Genomic DNA, 21,588 nt, shown 5'->3' with positions numbered 1-21,588 from the left:
TTATGTGACTGTAAACATAAAGGAAAAAAACATTATAGCATCACAGTAATGTGGCTGTAAAGTCTCCTGATTCTCAGTCACTTCTGGCATTATAAATAGATGAAGTTGCCCTTTGGATTCCTCCAGAGTATTGGGTTGCATTGTGGATTGTGTGGGAGTGTGCATGTGTGTGTTTGCAGGAGGGGATTTACCATTGTATGTTAGTTTTCCCAAAACAGTACCAACTGATCTGTAGAAGACTGGTTGAGGGTATTTTGTTTATTTTGGGCCGTGCCATTAAAGATAATGTGTAACTAAGTCGATCCAGGGCACTGGGTCACCTCTAATCAGCTTAATTAAACACATGACATATTTACACACTCATCTCGAGGCTTTTGTGAATCAAGTTCAAGGTTTATATCTGCTTATTTATGGCCTTAATAGCCTTCCTCATGTCAGTTAACCTTGTGCTTTCATAGGCAGGAAGCTTGTTGAAGAACTGAATGTTTCCATGTCTATTGTTGTAGTGAAAGTTCGGGAGGAGTGGTATATTGGCAGCATACAGTAAGACAGACAACAAAAGGATCAATGAGGAAGTGCTGTAGTCATTGAAAGCACAGCCCCGTCTGATCGTTGAAGTGTAAAGGGCTGAAGTTCACTTCCTAAAAACCCTGCAGCATGAGAAACACTTAGCGTATTCATTCTCAGTAAAATGCCACAGCAGTGGGTGTGCATGTGTGTGTATGTGTGTGTATCAACATCCATGTGAGTGAATGAGTGTATCTGTCTACACTGAGGCAGTGAGAAGGGGGAAAGAGAGAGAAAGCGTGTGTTTTTTTTCTGGGTCCTCATAATTCACGACACTCTATACAATCTGCAAAACATGTCAGCAGCAGCAGCACATGGTGCACAGCAAGTGTGCACTTCTTCCAAGAACCAGCAGACCAGTGTTTCAGCTCATCTAGTGCTTGTGTTGGGACACATCCTGTGAGAGTAGCATGACCAGGGTTGCTGATGCGGCTGATGTGGTTTTGTGCTGAACACTGATGGTTACAAACTACAAACAGGTGCATCTTTAGCTTCATGTCTAAAGTTTTAATGCAACACTGATATATGCAAAAGGTCAAAGAGCTCTACACACAGTCCACGTGTTACAATCTGTCAACAAGACGTCACATGAGAATATATGAAGGCACATTGGGAAGATGTATTCTGACTACTTGTATTGATCACGACTTACAATTGCTGCCACTGCAAAAGTGACCCACACTGAAATAGTTCACCAGTTCCCAGTGTGAGTAACCACATAGAGCCACTGTGATGAGAGTAAAAAGTGGGACTTGGAGCCCAAAATGTATTGTTGTGTGAACTGAAGAGGGTATACAGTAATGTGTGTGTGTGTGTGTGTTTGAGTGTTGTGAGTCACTGAAGTCTAATTGAATCTATTTCTAGAGCAGGCCAAACTACAGGATGACATGGAAAGTCCCTGTAAGTGTTTGGTCAGTTGGTGACTGACTGAGAAGGAAGCTGTGACCTAAGGCTCCAAGGAGTTTTGGTTTAGTTTGTTCCCTGAATCATAAACAATCATGAGCTGTGTTCTGTTTGGTTTAAGTCCAGCTTGTATGGAGGGAAAGTAGTTTACACTGCTCCTATGATTAAAAAAAGAAAAAGAAGAAAAAGTCTTAGTTTTTAGCTATGCTATCCACGTGGGTCTAGGGGTGCAACACGGGTATGTTGGTTGGTCATTCTACCACTTTGGTCCAGACTGAAAAATCTCAACTGGATAGACTGCCATGAAATTTTGTACAAACATTCATGATCCCCAGAGGGTATATCCTACAGACTTGGGTGATCCTCTGACATTATACCAAGTGCTACCAGAATTTATAGATAGATTGTAGATATTTGTGCTCCAAAGAAGATGTATCCTAATGATTTTGGTGACTTCTAACCAGTCTCTGTACTTTGTGTTTATCTCTGAGGAGCAAATGTTAGCATGCTAACATGTTAAACGAAAATGGTGAACATTATACTTGCTAAACATCAGCATGTTAGCATTGCAACTGTAAGCATGTTAGCTTGAGATAAGCATTTAGCTCAAAGCACTGATGTGATAAGTAGGCTATAGTCTCACAGAGCCACAAACACGGCTGTAGACCACTGTCCAGTTTGAATTTATATAAACACTGAGTCTCCAAACCAAATATAAATCTCTCCCATACGTATGTCAGTATTTTTGAGACCATATGGATGCGTGACGCATTAGAATGAGTTAAAAGGTCATCAGTGAATAATCTCTCTCCGTCTTTCTCCTCTGTCCGTCATCCCTGTTTTTGTTGTGATGTTGTGACTAGCCGTGACAGCTGGTGAGTCCTGCTCGACCCTTTAAAAACCCTAATGACAAACACATACACACTCTCACATTTGCACACAGTCACACACATGTACACCTGTTGCTGTTCCTCCTGGATGAGTTTCATCACTCTGTTGTGAAACCCTGCTCATCGGTTTCTCACTCTCTAGTCGTCTCTCACATCTGCCAGCTTGCACAGCAACCAACGGGGCCACATGCCTCACGTGGTGTAACATTTGCCCTCTTGTTTGTTTCTCAAAATAGCATCGGATCACCTATAGTTTTTCCAGTCCCCCACCTTTTCTCACCCACTCCACCCACTGTCCCCTGGTCTCCATTCGCTGGCATTGAGTGACTGAAACATCTGACCCAGTGACTTCTGGTTTCAGAGAAATGTACATAGGCTCCGGTGTAAAATCTTCTGGTCACATTATGTTTACTCCACCTGAAACAGCTGACATTGGTTTCTTAAAGTCATTGATGAATGAAATTATGTAATCAGTAGCTGTTGCTGATCTTCACTTTGAGGAGTCATTTCAAAAGAGGTGGTACTCTGCAATACTTTACAGAGACCAGCGTCACCAGCATCTCTTCACACTGACATTATCTGTCATTTTTGAAGAAATCCCCTAAGTCCTAATTGTGCTTCCACAAACACTTAAATAAATCACTGATGAGATCATGTCCTGCTGACTAAACAGGCAGCTGCATCAGGGTTTAGTGTCCTTACAGCATCTGCCTCCCATTTTCTTGTGCATCTCCATGTGACATATGAGCAGAAACTTAAAAACTCATGTTCGCCAGCTGAGCTCTTGGGGCACCCCTGGCTTTAATTTCACCTGCAACAGGTGGACCAAAAAAAAATTCAAAAAGTCCCTACAAGATAATATTTAGGGCTGCTCTAGTAAAAGGATACCTTTTGTGCATCATCTTCTGTGTGACGTTGCCAGGAACCTGTCTGGGCATGTAGAAGTCTTGTGTGGACAGTGTGTGAGTGGGGTCAGACAGGCACATGATGAGACACACAGGACACATGTGCTGCTCACATTGCATTCGCAGTCAACTGACTGAGAGCTGTTAAGACTGTCTGGATAGAATCATGGAGGGACGCCACATGTAAAGAGTGATTTTATTATCAGAAAAAAGACAGTATGAAAATATCAGAAAACCATTTTTTAAAAAAAGTTAAATTTTCTCCTACTAAAAACTGAATTTGAGGCTTTAGCCACAGCCAATAGATCCAAAGCAGTGGAAAAACTGTGCAAACTGAAAACATTACCAATATTAGTCTAAATGCAGCCTAAAGCAACAATTTTAACTAATTTCTATGCTTTTGTATTTTTTTAATTCCACCACGGCATGAAATTTCGCCACTGCTTGAAATATTTGCAAACAGTGTTATCACAATAATTCCAGCGTCATTTTGCATTGAAGCAACATACATTGATCCAAAAGTTTACCAGACACCGCAGCAGGTTCAAACCTAACAGCTGAGCATAGCTTTGACTTGCACCAAACAGTACACAGCCCCGGGATTTAAACATGACAAGTGAAATCTCATGATTTAGAGCAGGCTGAAAATAGCACCTTCACCCTTTGTGAAGACAGACAGGTTAAGAAGTGGCTGTGCAGTGGGATGGCATGTTTTCATAGGCTCTGATGTTCAATAAAAACATAGAAAAGTACATTTCAGGTATAAAAATTACTCAACATTGAGGCATGCTTGCTTTATGTACCAGGCATATTTAACCAATACATTTTTCTGCATCAATACCTTTTGATAGACAATCTTTCATATTAGAGGGGCTATTTGTAAGTTTCCTCAGCTGCCCAACATGGTTTCTTGCCCGGAGGAGGTGGTGTTGATGGTCGCTTGACAAGAGCTTCAGCTATCATCACGTTTACAATACAAGAGGCTATAATACGCTCTCTGAGCAGTGCTTTTTCTTCAGGGCAGACTGGACGCTATCAGAAAAACAAGAGGGTTGCTCTCCACTGCTGGAGACAGCTCTTGGTGAGTAAAGGAATGAAGTTTGATACTGAACTCGCAACATATCTTCTAGACTGGTAAGTAAACAGCTGTTAATGCTAATTAGCTATGTAGCAATATAAAACTTACAAACAGCTCCTTTAAATACATTTTCAAATGAATATAATCCAAGTTTGAATTAGACCTCAAAAACATTTACTAAAAATGAATCACAACATTAAATCCTGTCCCCTCTGCATCAGCTATGATTTTGCCCATGTCTGTGAGACACACGTCAGAGTCAGGGAGCCGTGGTCAAACACTTTATACGGCAGAGTCCCCTTAGATGTCCAAGTGTCTGTCTTTGGGTCATAGCACTCAAAATTGTCTGAGTCCTCGATGGTGTCATGGCCTTTGATGTAACGTCCACCTGTGACATAGAGCTTGTTATTGAGAACGGTGGCAGAATGGTGCATCCTCCTCTCCTTCAGGTTAGCACACTTAATGAACCGGTTGGCCTTGGTGTCGTATGCGATCATTCTCCTGGTGTATCCTGTGACAGGGCAGATATTAGTATGAGAGATGCAGCACATGTGGCTCGCTTCAAAATGTAGAGAGGTAAGTCTACAATGTGATGCATCAGGGAAAAAAAATCAATACTGCTGAGTTGCAGCAAAGAGAGTTTGGTTCTCTTTTTCTTCATTTTATTCTATATTTATTAGTTGAAATGACTGCTTTTCTACACATGACCCGAAGTCTTTATCGCTGCCACTACCTCCAATGATGTAGATCTTATCATCCATAATTGCAGCTGGAGCAGACACATTTTTCACTGTTCTGTTCTCCATCTTAGACCACATGTTCCTGGCGATGTGATACACCTACAGATGGGGGGGTGGGGGGGAGCAGGGGTGGAGAGAAAAACACTGAGTGAATAAACAAATGAATGAGAACGGAGAGATGGGTGAATCAATGGCACCACAATCAAATGAAAACATAAACCGCTATTTAGTGATTGGAGAGCGTTATGTCTTACTTGTATTATTCTGACAGGGTTCTGCAGGGGATCTTCTCCTCCAAACATATAGATCCTCTGGTTGGTAGCAGCCACTGCTGGGTGCAGCACAGCCTCAGGCATGGGCGCCATGGACTCCCACTGGTTAAACATACTGTTGTACCTGATACCATTATTGAGATGTGTTATTATCTGCCACATTTGTGTGTTATATACTTTATATGTCGTATCACACAATCAAGGTTATAACCAACAGAATTTCTTGAATAAGGATAATTATGGTCGATCTTACCTCTCCACGCTGTCTGTCACCCGTCTGTCAGGCCCAAGGCCACCCAGGACGAAGATGAAGTGGAGATAGGAGACACTTTGGTGAGCAAAGCGTGGCTTCAGCATGGGCTCTGCAGTTCGCCACTGGTTGGTCTTGAGGGAGAGGGTGTAGACAGTCGTACTGACTTGGCTGTACTTTGTGTTTGTGGTCAGACCTCCGATAACATACAGCACACTGTGAAGGGCAACATAAGACGCCTTGTACAGACGAATGGGGAGCTTGGCCAGCCACTGCCAATTCTGGTTCTTCTCATCAAAGACTAGGGCCTCCCTCGAGGTCTGCTCATTGTTCTTTCTGCCTCCCACCACCACCAGCATATCATGGTAGGTGTAGCGCCTTGGTGCCACCCAGAGAGGTTTGAAGTCCACTGCTGTGTCTCCGATGCATTTTGTGCTGACAGAAAACATGAGGCGTCTCACAGATTCAATGAGCTCCGTGCAGAGGGTGGAGGACTGGATCAGAGGGTCATTGGCTATGAACTGGAAGAGGTAGGTGGGGTGGATGTATCGAAGGCGAACTTTTTTGAAAAGGTCGCTTATGGCGCCACGCCTAGATAAAGGATCATGGTGGATCCAAGCAACAAGTGTCTCAAAGACCTGCTCTTCCTCTGCGCAAAGACTATCATCCTCCAGGTATCCCATGAGCTCTGGTAAGGAGAGCTCACAGAGATCCTCGGATGATGACACATCAGAGAAGCTCTTCATAGCCACCTCCTTAGCCTTGTCTCTCAAACTGTTACAGTTCATGATCTCAGAGAGTCTTATCATGCTCAAACAGTTTTCAGGGCTCAGCTGCTGCTGAAGGAAACTTGAACAGGCCTCAAAAAGGCGGCCATATTGCAACATGGATGCCGCCTGCATCAGAGGCAGCACAATATCCATGCTGATAATAACGAGCCCAGTGTAAACATAGTCAATGATACTACTGAGAATGTTTGAGGTGATGCCCTTTAAGTCAATCTTGGTCTGCTGTCTCTCGATGAAGTGGTTGCAGAACATGGCTCTGAAGTAAGGGCTGCTGGAGACCAGGACATTTCGGTGGCATGGGATCTCTGTGTTATCTGAGCACAGTAACACATCTGTCAGGATTTTCTCCTGTCTCAGTCTGTTGAGCTGCAGGAGCAGGTTGGAGGACTGCTCTTTGTCTTTGTAGTGGAAGACTTTGACTGCTGGTTGGTCCATTCTGAGGAGACAGACCATGATGTTATTGTCAAACCATCTGATTTTCAGGCTTTGTTGTTTTTGAAAAATACAAGTTCATCAACTCACATTAGGACAGAAGTGACAAGGATCATGGGCTAGTGAAACTATCAGGTGTATTTAGTCAAATCAAATATTAAAACACATTACCATACTGCCAGGCTCATTATGGTCTTGTGTCATGTATTAGTCATTTAGCCTGCAAACATTCGTGGTAAACTTTCAGTAAAAACACAGTCCAAATATCTTGTTTACAAGAAATTTACAAATCTTTTTAGTACATAATTATAACACTAACTTTGTTATCTTATGGATTGAGATCATTGCCTTTCAGCATATGGACCCAATTCAGCACAGTTGCACGCCTACAGTGTCTCTGCCTAATTATTTTGGAGACTAGTTGTCTGGATAGATTACTGCAGAAACACCTGCACAGCTATTTCTGTTAGAGAAATGTATTTTTTTCATGTTACCAGTGGTGCTTCTGCTGTGTGGTAATATTTTATGTAGAAGGTTTTTTTTTTCTTTTTTTGGTTTTCATTTTGAATTTTAAACTTGATGATGTAACTGCAGCTTTTATTCCTCAACTGTCTGCAATAGATATGAGTGCAAAATAAATAAACAAACAAAAAAACAACATAATACAAATATTGACTTCAACCGATGACTGTACACGCTTGCACCTCATCATGTAGGGTAAGTATAAAACAAGGTGAAGCTTATGTTTGATGCATATTTACCTAAAATGTATTCAAAGCCATGCCAACATCAGACCAAACCAACACTGCCTGTGGCTCATGAAGCTTGACTAGAATACACGTCTTACCTCTTCCTCTTCTCTCTCTCTCTTTATATGTTTTCTGGGTGTCTCAGTCTGTATTCGACGCCAGAGCTCAGCAGAAAATATGATGTCTTGACATGTTCCTGTTCTTCTTTCTTCCTCTTTCCTCTCGTGTTGATGCTGTGTGACTGTATGTTCCAAAGGGGGCTGTCTCTTTGTAGGAGCGTGTTGCGTACTGTTTGTTGTTATGGTCTCTTTCCACGAGGCCTCTGTGTACATTCCTTCCCCTAAAAATAGAGCCCCTCTTTGGCAACACCACTGCACTCCCCTGCATGTGACATGTTGGAGCCCTTTCTCAGTATCTGTCTGACTTCACCACTTCAATCTCTGTCTTCCCATCTGTTGCTTTCTTTCCCTCTTCCTCCAATATCACAACCTTGCTCCAAGACCTCTTTTTTTCTCCTCTACAGCTTGCATTCCTATTCACTCCATCATCTCTATCTCTGTCTGGCACATGATTGTAGCAGTGAAAACAGCACTGATACTTGGTAACACTCATTTTGTTGGCTGCTTGGTCTGCTGGCTGCCTGGTGCGACACACAGACATACAAAAACAGGATTAGGTTACTGTAGAAGCAACATAAACATAGATATGAAGACATCTGCAGACAAGGAAAAAGAGCAACCACATTAAAAATATACAGACCACAACTATGATATTACAAATAAGTCACCACGACTTCAGCGAGCATGATTCAGATTTACCAAGAGGCTTGGGTTAAGGGAGAAAAATGAGAAGCTTTTTACTCATGTGATGCCCGCTAAAAGGCTTCTGGGTTCTTTTCTCTACATGCTATTCATCCTTTAAGCATGAAAAAAAAAATCCTAATTTAAGTGTACATCAACAACAGATGCCTGCATTTTCTATCTATGTGTTTGTCAAGCTCATTTCCATCTCATTTGTTTCATGCTCACTGAAACAGATGAAGCTCATTCACTATAGTACCAGCTTTCATGGTTACATCCCGTAAAGTGGCGATATAATAGTTTGCCCGTTCCTTAAAGCTGGAGAAAGCATCAAAGCATCAAAGCTTGCAGGGCTTTTTTCTTAAACGCGGGTAGATAAAAACAACAAAACTAGAATGCATTTTCAGTCCGTCACAGATACAGAAGTGACATGTTTTTCTTGTACTCAGGCTTGTTTACAGAGCTCGGCAAATCAGACTTAAATAGCTACTTGAGCTACCACGACAACTAGAGTGCAGTTCAATGTGGATTGCACAACAAAATCACCGCATTAGACCATAAATTATTTTGTGTTTACTGGCCATCTATGTGGACAGTTTGTCATTTTGTTGTTTTTAGGCAAAAAATACACACTTTGCAGCAAAGGAGCTGTAGGTCAAGGCAGACAGAAAATAAAGGTGTTACATTGTAAACTGAGGGTACAATATTCTCATGTGTAACACCACTGAACCAGGGCCGCTTTCACCCTAGCAAGTAGCATGTAATTAAACAGCCCCATCTAGTGGTCACACTGGACATCATTAAACTGGCTGTCTTTCTAATGAACTCCCAACATATCTTGACTTTTTTTAGTGTGTAGCCAGGGGTTTATTTCAAAGTCAAATACTTAATTAACATGTCAGCTAAATTTTTAATGTAATAAGTTATTATCTACATTTGTGGGACAATGCTGAATGTGTCATACAACAAAATGTCAGACACATAACATCTGTCCTTTTTGCCCGGTACTGACATTCAAATTATCTAATCAATCTGTATAGTCAAGGGCAGAAGCTCAGCTTGTTTTCCCAGAAGACTGCAGTGTCATTTTATAACCCACACTCTCATATTCAAAGCTGTGATTGCATCCTTTAAAGTTAAGCACATTGTCTGTTATCTCTGTTCCTTCACCTTGACAAAAAGGACTCATTAATGTCTGCCTTAAGGCAACAACTTATATTAAAAGTTAAGGCTTTGGCACACAGTTTGCAGCAGAGCATTTTCATGCAGCAGCATTAGTGTTGCCACCCACCACCCGGTGCTGTGTCTTCATATCACCAAATGATTATCTTCTCATAAGCACATGGTCTAATAGAGCCTATACCCAGGGGATTTAGATATCACTGATTAGTATTGTGTTTGTGTGTGTGTGTGTGTGTGTGTGTGTGTGTGTGAAGGGCAGACAGCTCTCCTTGGTCAAATAAAAGACCATTTGAAAGCATCAAGGAAAGTGAGTTCACATTAACTCTATTTTCTCTTCAGTACTTGACTTGATTTGATTGCACTCTACTTAACGCAGGACTGAAAGTTATATGTATATTTATTCTTTACATGGGGACCTTGTTTTCTTTACCTGCTGTGACTTTAAAATGTGAGTTGTACTGAAATTATTTAAAAGGGTTTCGTTGACACATGGGCTAAAGAAAACAATCACCATTGGCTATGAATAAGGGAAAGGAGTGCTCCATCTTATAAGAATATAATTCTCTTTCATCTGTGTTTGCTCAATTAGGGGCTTTTATATTAAATCAATGTAAAGTGAATGAGACCCATTGTAGCACTTCCGATCTCTGCTATTCCCCAAACCATCAGGGAAGAGTTAGAAACCAATAAGGTATCCTGCAGAAAAATCATGTTCTTTAGATTATAGTGCTTCCCAGCACTTGGTCCTGCCCTAAAACCACATGCGAACCAACTGTCTTTTCTGTTTGACTCAGGGTGGCACTTGTTTCTGTCCCTCAATTGTAAGTTTCTTCCCAATCTATTTCTTGTTGTTCTGTGATAAATCTCAGGCTTCATCTGAGGTACTCTGGTTTGGCACTTTGTCATGTCTGTTTAGATAGCTTGCCCTAGCGCTGGGGCACTGATTCTTCGCTTGAATAGGCTCGCTGAGACAAACAAGCCTCGCCTCCACAGAAGAGTGAAACAAGGCTAGTTACAGGCTTGTGATTGGTGCACTTGTGATACTTGTAATTTCTTGTGAAAAATGTCATTAATGATTCTCACATGGATTGTTATCTGAACTATACAAAGCTTTATGAACACTCAGTGTTGAACCATCACGCCCCCATCAGGTGAAGCACTTAAAGGTATAATTCTTATGATTTGGTGGTTACTGGTGGTAGCACAAAGAATATCATAATAAATTCCCTCTCCCTGAATCCATTTGTCTATTGATCACTTGGGGCAGTAAACAGCTACTCTGTCATTAGAGACCCACGTGCGCAAATTATTTGCAGTGTGTGCATGCTCTGGCCACTGTCAAACAAATTTCATCCAGTATGTGCATGCTTTATTTCCATTGAATCTCTGCATGCACTTGGTGCCACTGACAAGGAGGAGGAAACTAATTATTGTAAATCCATCCTATGGTCATAAAAGAATAAATGCAGCTATGAATTCACAAACTGGGTTTGATATGATGAAAATCTTAAGCATTGGATGAAGCCTTTCATCTGTACAGCTTAATTTCTGCTGTTCATAAGTATTTATTTTTCATTGACATTCATTTGGAGGTGGGATGACTGAGGGTTCAATACTATTTTAAAGTGTAAAATTACCAGCATGATTCTTCTGAATTTAACTAAGATTTATATCCCATTTGCAATTCAAACATAGGCTCAAGTGATCTAGTCAGTGTTGGTCATGTAGGCACAGAGTGCACAGACAGCTCTTCAAGAACACTTCTGTCATATTGTGGCTGAATCAAGCGTGGGATTGTTAATTTTAAGGAACAGATGGAGATGACAAATCCAATCTAATTTTCACCATCTTGCCAATACACCTTTTAGCCCAACATTATTGTATCCACTAGGTGTCAGGCCAACGTTATGCAAATTTCAGAATGGTTAAACACTTACTGTGTCCCTTGAGACTTTGTGGAAGCTATCAAGGCTAAACTCACAGTCAGTGAGTAAACACAACAGATGAATAACATAGTGAGATGAGAATTGTCTCCCTATTACTTTAGCTATTTTTAGTCCAGCACCACAGAACATTTTCTATAAATACAAGAAAATGAAGCTATTAATCCACCCAGATATCTTCACAGTTTTTTTTTACCGCTGAAAAAAAGTCAGTTATAGTGTGAAATTTAAAATGGCTATTTACTCAGACACAGATAGCCGAAACAATTGAAACAGACATTGAGAATCATGTGATGACCTCTTGAGTGAATCTGCCATGGGGTATTACTCCCAGGCGCAGAGAGATCCACGCCATGCAACACTGAGAGCAGTAATCTAGCTTTGATGGAGAGACATCCATGCGTAAATCAACAAAGAGCGCAGGGGAGAGAGGGAGGTTTGAGGGGTAGTCTATAGAGACAGAGAGAAACAGAGAGAGAGAGAGAGGGGTAGGGCGGTTTGTGGTGGGAAGGTGAGTGTGAGTGTGTGTTTCTGTACATACACACATGCACAAGCAGGGATGGGGTCTTAAAGGGCTTACAGTTAGCTGCTTAAAATTCTTCTGATGTAACCAACACATGCAGGACATGTTACTCGGAAGGAATAAAAGTGCTTTGCAGCAACAAAAAATGTTGAGGTGGAGGGGGACATGCTTTGTGTTTACTCACTGCGCCCTCCACTCTTGCTCAGCAAAGGTTCCTCTAGTTGGTATGGCGGTCATTCAGTCACCGCCACTGTGCAACATGGCAGACACAGCCTCCCTTTATGTCTGCTCTAATAGAGTCAGCTTCTCTGTGTGGGTTAGTGGGTGGTCTGTGGATGGAAGGGCATGTTTGTGGACATGTGTGTGCCTTCATGAGTGCTATATGTTGCTACATGTGTGGGAGGGAGGGATGAGTGTGCGCGCATGTGTGTGTGTGTGTGTGTCAGTGTAGGTGTGTGTGTGCATGTGTACAGCAGATATTGATATTCCACTAGCGGCACAAGCTGAAGCCAATGTCTTTAAAGTGTCAGCCTCAGCAGCCAGCCAGGTGTACCTGAGGTACAGAAGAGAGAGGGCAAGCGAGGAAAGGGAGTAAAAGGAGCAAGAGAGAGAAAGAGCGAAGCCATGAAAGACAGCAGAAATACAAAAATACAAAGGCAGAGGAGATGAAGAGACAGACAAAGAGAGTGGAAAGCGCTACAGAGGGAGAGAGAGGGGAAGATAGAAAAAATATTGAAAGGAGAGGGAGAGAAAGAATACTTTGGCGGGTTTTCAGGAAGTGAAACTACTCAGATGTCTTTGAAGTCCTCCATGACTGTCTTCTCCCTCTGTATTCTGCGCGACAGGCAGACAGACAGAGAAACAGATGGACACAGAGGGAGAGGGGGATGCAGGGACAGGCTGTGGAAATGTCAGATTTCAAAACAGAGCAAATGAGTGGCTTCAAGGTGCAGCAAGTCAGTGAGTCCATCATAACACATGAAACAGTATAGTCAGCCCTTAAACAGGCCACAAGTAAAATCATGTAAAATTCCCATAGGGGTTGATTGAGAGTCTGCACTGACTTATCACACAGAACCCTATGGTATTTTTTAGTTAATTTAGTGTTGGCTGGTCATTCAAACAGCAGGTAAACACACTATTTTCAGCCAATCTGTCCAGTACACTTCTTTGAGTGGTGAACCAAAATTAGGAGCAAAAAAAAAATAGTACACATCTCGAAAGGGGTGGCAACAAGTCCCATACTTGTCATCACTGTTGAGGTATGACCAGGACTATTTTTCAAAGCCGCTCCAATCAGTATTTCTATATTGACAATGGATCAAATGATTATGTTTACCTAAAAAGGGTCACTCAAAAATACAAAGTATTATCAGCAGCAAAAAAGCTCTAAAACCCCACTGTACACTATAATGCCTAATACCAAATAGCCAACAGACAAAGTTAGCAACTAGCTACTAAACACATTTAGTCGCTAAAGAGCCAGATATTTCCTCAAGAGTTGGTGGAGACCAAAAAGAGAGCTAAAAATAATAGCAGGTGTTTGCTAACTAGTTTGTTTCAACTGTGTATGGTGATAATATGCCAGGTTGTGTGTACAGCTTGGTTCTGCTTCTGTTAAGTTGCCAAAAAAATCAGTTGATGCAGGTATAATCTTTATTTATGTGGGAAAATTTCACTGAGAAAAACACTCTCTATTTTTTCTCCCTTTTTTTTTTACAAAACATGCTGTTCACTCTCACAGGTGGACGCTGTCCAGCACAACAACAATCTGAGCTATAGGCCAATGACCATTAAGGGCTTTGCTCAAGGGCCCCTCAGTGATGGTAATGAGGAAAGCATTATGTTAATATTTGCTGAAAGAGAACCTCATAATGCCAAGCTCCCAGCTGAAGTTTACCATGTCACTGCACTTCTGATCTTATACTGAACTCCTCCTTCTCCCCATCCTCCTCATAACATCCATCTTCTCCTTCAGGTTCTTCTTGGGTTCACCACATTATCATTTTCGCACTCATGGCACCCCTCCTCCCTGTCTCTTCCTGGAAACTTGTTACACCTCTCCTCTCCTCCCTCATTCCTCTCAAACTCCCCATGCATTCCTCGTCCTCATTGCCCCCCCCCCCCCACCCCCCTCCCCCTCACATTTCTAAACACTGTCCACTTTAATGGAATGTACTTCAGTGGCAGATAATGCAGGTCGGGGATGATAACTGTTCTGACCCTGTCTAAAATGGTGGTGTTTTGTCAAACCAGACCTATTCAGTGCCTGTGAGTGGCTTGAGCATCAGAATCTAATCTTCTAAATACCAATATAAGACTATCTGGAGCAAACGTTCCAGTGAATGAAGCACGCCTCCTACTTGTGAAAACACTTTTTAGCCCTAAATCTGTTTTTTTGGATACGCATATCTCTCTCCTGGAAAGGCTGCATGTTGTTACAGCTAATGTGCTGGCTCAGGTTCAGAACTGAAACAGCATTGTGATAACAGCACAGTCAGTGTTTGTTAGAATAAAAACCAAGAGGAATAATAATTTCACTCATATTACTGAGTGTAGTCAGCTCAATGTACCTACATTTGCAGTTTGCAGTTTTATTCCATCTGCACTCTGGTCTTTCTCCTCCTGACCTCAAAATGTGTAACTGAGAACTGAGAAACAAGGTTACTTAGGAAAACAGCACATGTCATTTCTATTTATATGCCCAAATTGAAAAGAATATGTGAGTGGCATTATTTGTGCTGAGCTGAATGACAGTGTGTTGAGTTTGCCCTGACCTTGACCTTTCTGTGGGATAGAGGCCCTTTGTTGACAGAGATATGGTTTACATAACCAACCTGTTTGCACTGCTGTTCATTTTCTTTTAGCCAGTAAAACTAAACAAGATTTTTATAATCCATTTCCAACAGAAGGAACATTGTTGAAGTGTGTTATTTAGCACCACAGATAAGAGGTTTATGGGTTCAGATATCTGTTTAAATTCTTATGTAATGTCACCATTCTTTGCCTATGGGTTACTGAGTTTAAACAACAGCCTATACCAGCAGTTCCCAACCTTTTTAAAACTCTGTAACAATATGGAGGCTAAATAATGTGTTCTCAGAGCACTTTGTTAACGACCAAACATTCACTGAAGTGAAACAGGGGAAGCTCAATTTTCTTTTTTGTTTTACAGGGGAGGGATCACTTGTCTATTCAGAGTCTCTCGTCTCTCTTTCCCTTTAATTCTTTCTGTTGCATCCATTTTGATACTCAAGTTTCTTTCTTTTTTTTTTTTTTGCGGTCCATTTCATCAGGTTACTTGTCAATGATATCATGTCCCCTATGCATGAGCCGGCATGGTTCCCCTCAATGTTTTTCAATAAAGATTGAAAAAAAAGCATTGCAGTTGCTTGCCAGAAGCTCAAAATTGACTTTTATCCAGTTTCCACATTTTAAGATACTCTTTTTACACCTTGGTCGCTTTGAATCCTTGATCCTTCATCCAGTTGAATATATATTTCAACTGGATGAAGGATTTTAGTCAAAGAGTAAAATTATCAGAGAAAACAGCCAGGGAAATGGCCCATCCTCTCATGGATGTCCATGCATCCACCCTGAGATGTCTTGTGTGCACAAAGGGCCTTAGCAAATCACTGATTTTTAAAGTCAAACTGCTTTATTCGTTGCTTTGTTCGTTGTTCTTTTAAATCCCCTGGTCCATTTGTTATGGAAAGGAGGACACCTCTGCTGATCAGCCGCCGATAAAAACCAGTAAAGAGAGAAAGAGAGAAAGAGAATGACTTGTCTACTTGGTGGATTAGTGCCTACATGGTGTGCGTCCTAACCACTTGGCTATTGGATCACCCCTCTGATTTGATCCCCTGCTCCATTTGTTATGGTGAGGAGGACTTCTCTGTGGATAATTCTGCTGCCAGTAAAAACAACCTGAACGTCTGGTTCATTCATTATCAAAGAAACAAAGGTAAGGAGTCTCAGTTTCTAGCCATTCCAAGACGTCCTATGTCCACCAATAAGCATCTGTAAATCACTGATTTTTAAAGTGATATTGCTTGATTCAGTGTTTCAGTGGGGTTTCAGTTTCAGTGTCCTTGTGGGGAGGAGGACATCTCTGCAGATAATTCAGCTGCTTGTAAAAACCTACAGAACATCTCATTTGTAAGTTAACAGTTAAAACATGCTGTGTACCTTTAACGGTTATAATCACCGGGTTTGTTTATTGTGGAGAGGAGGAGACCAACTCTGTAGATAATTCAGTTTCAGGTCAAAACCTCCTGAACGACTGACTCTGAAGGAATCCAAACTGGGAGAAGCTTACACAATCATGATGAAGACAACAACTCCCATGAGCCCACACTATTTCATGACATCACCTAACACTGTCTTTTCTTATTGTTTTACTAAGAGACCCCTAGAGACAGAAATTACATACTGTGCATTTATTGTTTTTAAAGATCATTTGTTTTTGAAACATTTTAGAGAGAGAGAGAGTGAGAGATTTTTTTCCCCCTAATTTCATCTTTTCAACAAAATTGCACTGTTTTGCAAATGATTTGTCAGCCCACTTGCAATACCTTTGTGGCCCACGGGTTGGGAGCCACTGGCAAAACTTAAATAAAAGCTGTGTTCCAATTCAGGGGCCACATTCTTCAGAGGACACAGTCTACTGTGAAGGCCGAACCGAAATGAGACAGTCTGGTCTGGATTCTTGGTTTGCGTCACCAGCTGTGCCTGCCCTTATGTAAAATGATGAGTAAAATTATATGTGAAAAATTATATACTGTGCTGTCACATAGTTATGGTGGAGCATACAGCACTAAACTTACAGTTAGGTTTGTTATACAGCTCACACAAAGTGCTCAATAAAAGGAGAAAAAGCAAAGGAATACAGTTTGGTAGAAAAATAAAACACAAAATGGTCCCAGAGTTTAGGCACCATGTGCAGAAGCTCTTTAGTCCTAAAACTAAGGTGAGTTGGTGGGATAGTAGGAAGACCTTGATGAGATGAAAACACTGGGAAAGATAATAAAATAAAATTTTAAATTATTGGCGTTCTTCTGTGACATGTAATGATATGTGGGTAATTTAAATTAAATAATTATTTGTTTTATTTAAACTCAGATTCTGTGTAATGAAGCTAAAACTCATCTGATCTGAGCAGAGCATTTAGCTGAGTTTTGAACAAGCTGGAGATAATTTATTGAAGAGCAACATACTGAATGTTAATGAAGAGCATTACAATAAGAACATTACAATAATCTTACCAGGCTGACACAAAGGCAGGGATGAATTTATGAGTGTCATGACCCGAAAGACTGGATCTAATTTTTGCCAATTTTCAGAGATTAAGGAATCATGACTGGGTCAATATTGTAATGTGACTGAGAGATTTTTTGTCATTATGAGATTTTATTTTCTGTTGATATCAGGGAGATTTTATGAATAAAAAATAAAACATCAATAAAGCTGAACTAAAATGTGAAAACAAAGCAAATTAGAATCCTATTTAGATACAGGAAAGTCAGGGAATGCTGACATTTATCAACCATGGGAGTAGTGCCGATAATTAAAATCTCATTTTTGTCAGCATGCCTCCCTTGATGTCACGAACAAAGTCATTAAGTCTGCTGGATGCATCAAGAGGGTGCAACCAGCTTTCTGTGTAAAAAGTTAGGAAATAATACACCAATGGCATCATAGAAAATAAATAAATAAACAGAATTGGACCAAACATGTAGTCCTCAAAACTGGGTGGACCCTCAGCTGAGCCCCTGACTGAAACGGGCAGTATTAGCTCAGGCCTCCTTAAAAGCCAATTTTCTGATTGGCCGAACATCCAGGAGCAGTGAGCACGACCTCATCTTCTTACCAGTGTGAGGTGCTGAAAACAAACTATAAAATGAAGTAACTACAAACTAAACACAACATAATTGATTGGAAATCCAGAAAATGAGAGCAGACAAACATCCACGTACAGCAACAAAGTTTACAGCAGCATTATTCTGTAAATGTTACACCCATCACCTGCTAACTGTGTGACGTGACAAAATATAAACACCTTTTTTCATTATTTCAGCAGCCGCAATGGTATTTTAGAGACATTTTCTGTAAAAAAATTTAAAAAAAAATAAATAAAAAAAATCAGAAATTATTTTGAGTAAAAATACAACATTCAAGTATCCTGCAAACTCTCTGTAGACCAGGCATGTCCAAAGTCTGGCCCGGGGGCCAATCACGGCCCGCGGTCAGATTTCATACGGCCCGCAGCTTCGGTCTTATAATGTATTATTTATGGCCCGCCTGCACTGTCAAACAGAATAAATAAATCATAAAACTTGAAACTGTAATTCCTCCTTTCACCAAATGGTGGCAGCACCACTTTAATACTATCAGTCTCTGCATCCGTGCCGCGAACCCCTCTCCGCTCATTTCTGCCATGGCCACTGCAAATAAAACGAGGAAAGTTGACAGTGAGGGCCGCCGCTTTCAAGAGAGATGGGAATTACAATACTTCTTCACTGAAAATCAAGGCAATTGTGTTTGTCTAATTTGTAAAGAGACGGTTGCCTTGTTTAAGGATTTCAACGTAAAGAGACACTACCAGACTAAACATGCTAACACATACGACAAGCTAACAGGGAGTGACCGTGCTGAAAAAGTGAAGCAGCTCCAAGCTGCACTGGCATCACAACAGCGATTCTTCACGCGGGCCTGTGAGTCAAAAGAAAATATCATCACCAAAGCAAGCTACGAAGTGGCCATGTTAATAGCTAATCATGGCAAACCTTTTACTGAAGGTACATTTATCAAAGACTGTGTTATGAAAATGGTGGAGAACATTTGCCCTGAGAAGAAGCAAGAATTTGCGAATGTTTGCCTGGCACGTATCACTGTGGCACGGAGAGTTGAGGACATATCGTCGGATATTCAGAGACAACTGGGGGGCAGGGGAGAGGCTTTTGATTATTTCTCATTAGCCTGCGATGAAAGCACAGATGCATCTGACACTGCACAGCTACTGATTTTTTTAAGAGGAGTTGACAACAACATGAACATAACAGAGGAGCTGCTGGACCTCCAAAGCATGAAAGGCCAAACCAGAGGATCGGATTTATTCGTTTCTGTTTGTGAAGCTGTTGATGATATGAAACTACTATGGAGTAAAGTTTCTGGGATCATTACCGATGGTGCGCCTGCCATGGCTGGTGAGCGAAGTGGATTGTCCACACTGATCTGCAATAAAGTCAGCGAAGAAGGAGGTAACGCCATTAAACTTCACTGTATAATTCACCAGCAGGCTCTCTGCGCCAAACATCTCAAATTTGATCCTGTTATGAAACCAGTGGTAAAGGCAATCAATTCTATTCGCTCTAAAGCACTATACCACCGACAGTTTCAGCAGTTCTTGCTTGACATCCAGGCTGAATACGGAGACGTAATATATCACAACGATGTGAGGTGGCTAAGTCGGGGGTCCGCACTGCAGCGATTGTTCGCTCTCAGAGAGGAAATTGGACAGTTTTTGAGTGAAAAGGGGCAGCCGATGGAAGAACTGTCCGATCCTGTATGGCTGGCAGATTTGGCTTTGTTGGTTGACATAACGAAGCATCTGAATGTTAATCTTCAAGGACGAGACGCAGTGGTGAGCCAGCTATACGCTCACATCAAAGCCTTTGGAACCAAGCTGCAACTTTTCCAAAGACACTTGTCCCAAACAGAGCCCTGCACCGCGCACTTCCCGGCTTTGAAAGAGGTCATCGACAGTTTCCCACAGGACAACATCGGTGCGCAAATGAAGAGTTATGCAACAGCTATCGCATCTCTTTCTGTGGAATTTAACGCTTTCGGGATTTTGCAGTTACTGAAAAGGACATGCTGCTTTTCTCTTCTCCCTTCTCCGTGGACCCTGATGATGCTCCTCCACAGCTGCAGCTGGAGCTCATTGAGCTGCAGTGTGACGATGAATGGCGCGGCAAACACCAGCAGCTTTCTCTTGTTGACTTTTACTGCAAGCTGGATAAAGACAGGTTTCCAGAAATGCGAACATTTGCTAAGAAAATGCTGAGCTTATTCGGCTCCACATATTTGTGTGAGAAGACATTCTCTGTCATGAACTTAAACAAGAACCGATTGAGGTCAAGACTAAGTGACTCCCACTTGCGTGACATTTTACGCATTTCAACCACTGCCTTCAAACCAGACCTGGCCTCTTTACTGAAATCCAGATCTCAGTATCACCCTTCTCATTAGTGTCAGCAAGTTATCTGTTTCTTGATCAATCTGAAATTGAGTATTTTGAACGGTAACATCTGTCACTATCAACAGTGAAAAGCCAAAAAAAAACATTTATGCACTTGGATTTATGGCACTTATTTTTATTAAACTCTTGAGTAAGATTTGGTTATTACTGTTGATGTTATGAACCTGTAGATGTGACACAAACTATTATTTTCTGAAAGATATTGTAATGTTCGTAAATGTTCATGAGGCAAAGATATTTTTAAACTCATGTAAATTTATGGTATTTCATACAGTTTGTTCAATGTTATCTGACTCTCCAGATATGAATGAAAGGCAGAATTTGTGTTTTTAGAGTTGTTCACATCTGCCTGAGTGGCTTATATTTGGTTATTTTGTCATTTGAAAAATAAAGATAATTGTGACAATGAAAATTGTTTTATAACAGTGTGTATTTGCATGAAACTTTTGTAGTTAAAAAATGTCCGAACAAACTATTGGCCCCCGGGCATCTTCACTTTATCAAATCTGGCCCTCTTTGCAAAAAGTTTGGACACCCCTGCAGTAGACAAATAGAGCTGGTAGTAGCGGTGACACAGCCAACATGAACACGCATATTTTTCTGCAGCAGATCAGCAACGGCAGCCATGACACACATGCCACACATCTAGTGTTTCTTCAGTGTTAGTCTGTAAATCACATTCTGTAAATACAAATGTTTCTCTATAACCCTCTGTTAGTTGTAAGCGTGGGACATTTTTCTAAACTGCCACCTTCAGTGGAAAACGTCTGCTGTCAGACGTTGTGAATGTAAAATGTTAGCCGACTGGCGCCAAATGACCTGTATTGTTGGTCATTTGCACACTAAGGGAATTTACGTTCTCTTCACCTAGTGACAGGCTAAAACTAACCCAAAAAGTCTGTAGACAGGTGTTACGCAAATGTATTATATCATGACTATAGATGCTCATTTTGAATTTTTTTTCTGACAACTGATGCTCTATAACTGACAAGCAAACATTAACGGACAAGATTAAAACATATTATTTAGAATAGATGAGTGTCTGTAAATAAAAACCATAATGAATCCTCAAGCAGCGAATGCACTGTGTATAACCGGTAGCCTCTCCTGTGTAGGAAAATCGTAAATAGCAAATAGTAGCCAGACTTTCTAATGAACAGAAACAGATTAACAAAACAAAAAGACACCTTGAATCCTCCAGTGCCAAGAGCACTGTAATGAAAAAACTGCATCTGCTCTCAGCTGATAAATAATCAGAAACGGGTGAACAAAACAGAAACTTGCATTTTTCAGTTTTCTTCATCGT

General features: G+C 41.1%; 2 protein-coding genes across 2 annotated transcripts; one reads left to right on the top strand and one right to left on the bottom strand.

Annotated features, from left to right (window-relative positions):
* Window positions 1-3,447: 3,447 nt before the first annotated feature.
* On the bottom strand, window positions 3,448-7,846 carry LOC139613640 (kelch-like protein 38). The gene is made up of 5 exons (XM_071470448.1): window positions 7,673-7,846; window positions 5,609-6,829; window positions 5,338-5,479; window positions 5,077-5,182; window positions 3,448-4,854 (listed from the first exon to the last, which is right to left on the bottom strand). Exons 2-5 carry the CDS (start codon window positions 6,826-6,828, stop codon window positions 4,565-4,567), a joined length of 1,758 nt encoding a protein of 585 aa, XP_071326549.1. The 5' UTR covers window position 6,829; window positions 7,673-7,846; the 3' UTR covers window positions 3,448-4,564.
* Window positions 7,847-15,332: 7,486 nt separating this feature from the next.
* On the top strand, window positions 15,333-20,484 carry LOC139613630 (general transcription factor II-I repeat domain-containing protein 2-like). The gene has a single exon (XM_071470433.1). The coding sequence runs from the start codon at window positions 18,459-18,461 to the stop codon at window positions 20,085-20,087; it is 1,629 nt and encodes a 542-aa protein (XP_071326534.1). The 5' UTR covers window positions 15,333-18,458; the 3' UTR covers window positions 20,088-20,484.
* Window positions 20,485-21,588: the final 1,104 nt, after the last annotated feature.

The sequence above is a fragment of the Trachinotus anak genome, unplaced genomic scaffold (assembly GCF_046630095.1).
Source record: "Trachinotus anak isolate AG129_WGS33_773 ecotype Australia unplaced genomic scaffold, CSIRO_AGI_Tana_v1 ptg000032l, whole genome shotgun sequence".
NCBI lineage: Eukaryota > Metazoa > Chordata > Actinopteri > Carangiformes > Carangidae > Trachinotus > Trachinotus anak.
The sequence above is the reverse complement of the archived record's forward strand: the minus strand, read 5'-3'. Positions and strand labels throughout refer to the sequence as shown.

Coding starts and splice junctions, on each gene's coding strand:
- LOC139613630 (XM_071470433.1), top strand. CDS start 18,459: ATGGCCACTGCAAATAAAACGAGGAAAGTTGACAGTGAGGGCCGCCGC.
- LOC139613640 (XM_071470448.1), bottom strand. CDS start 6,828: ATGGACCAACCAGCAGTCAAAGTCTTCCACTACAAAGACAAAGAGCAG. Junction 5,183..5,337: donor ACCCTGTCAGAATAATACAA/GTAAGACATAAC, acceptor CCCCATCTGTAG/GTGTATCACATCGCCAGGAA. Junction 4,855..5,076: donor TAAGATCTACATCATTGGAG/GTAGTGGCAGCG, acceptor GCCCTGTCACAG/GATACACCAGGAGAATGATC.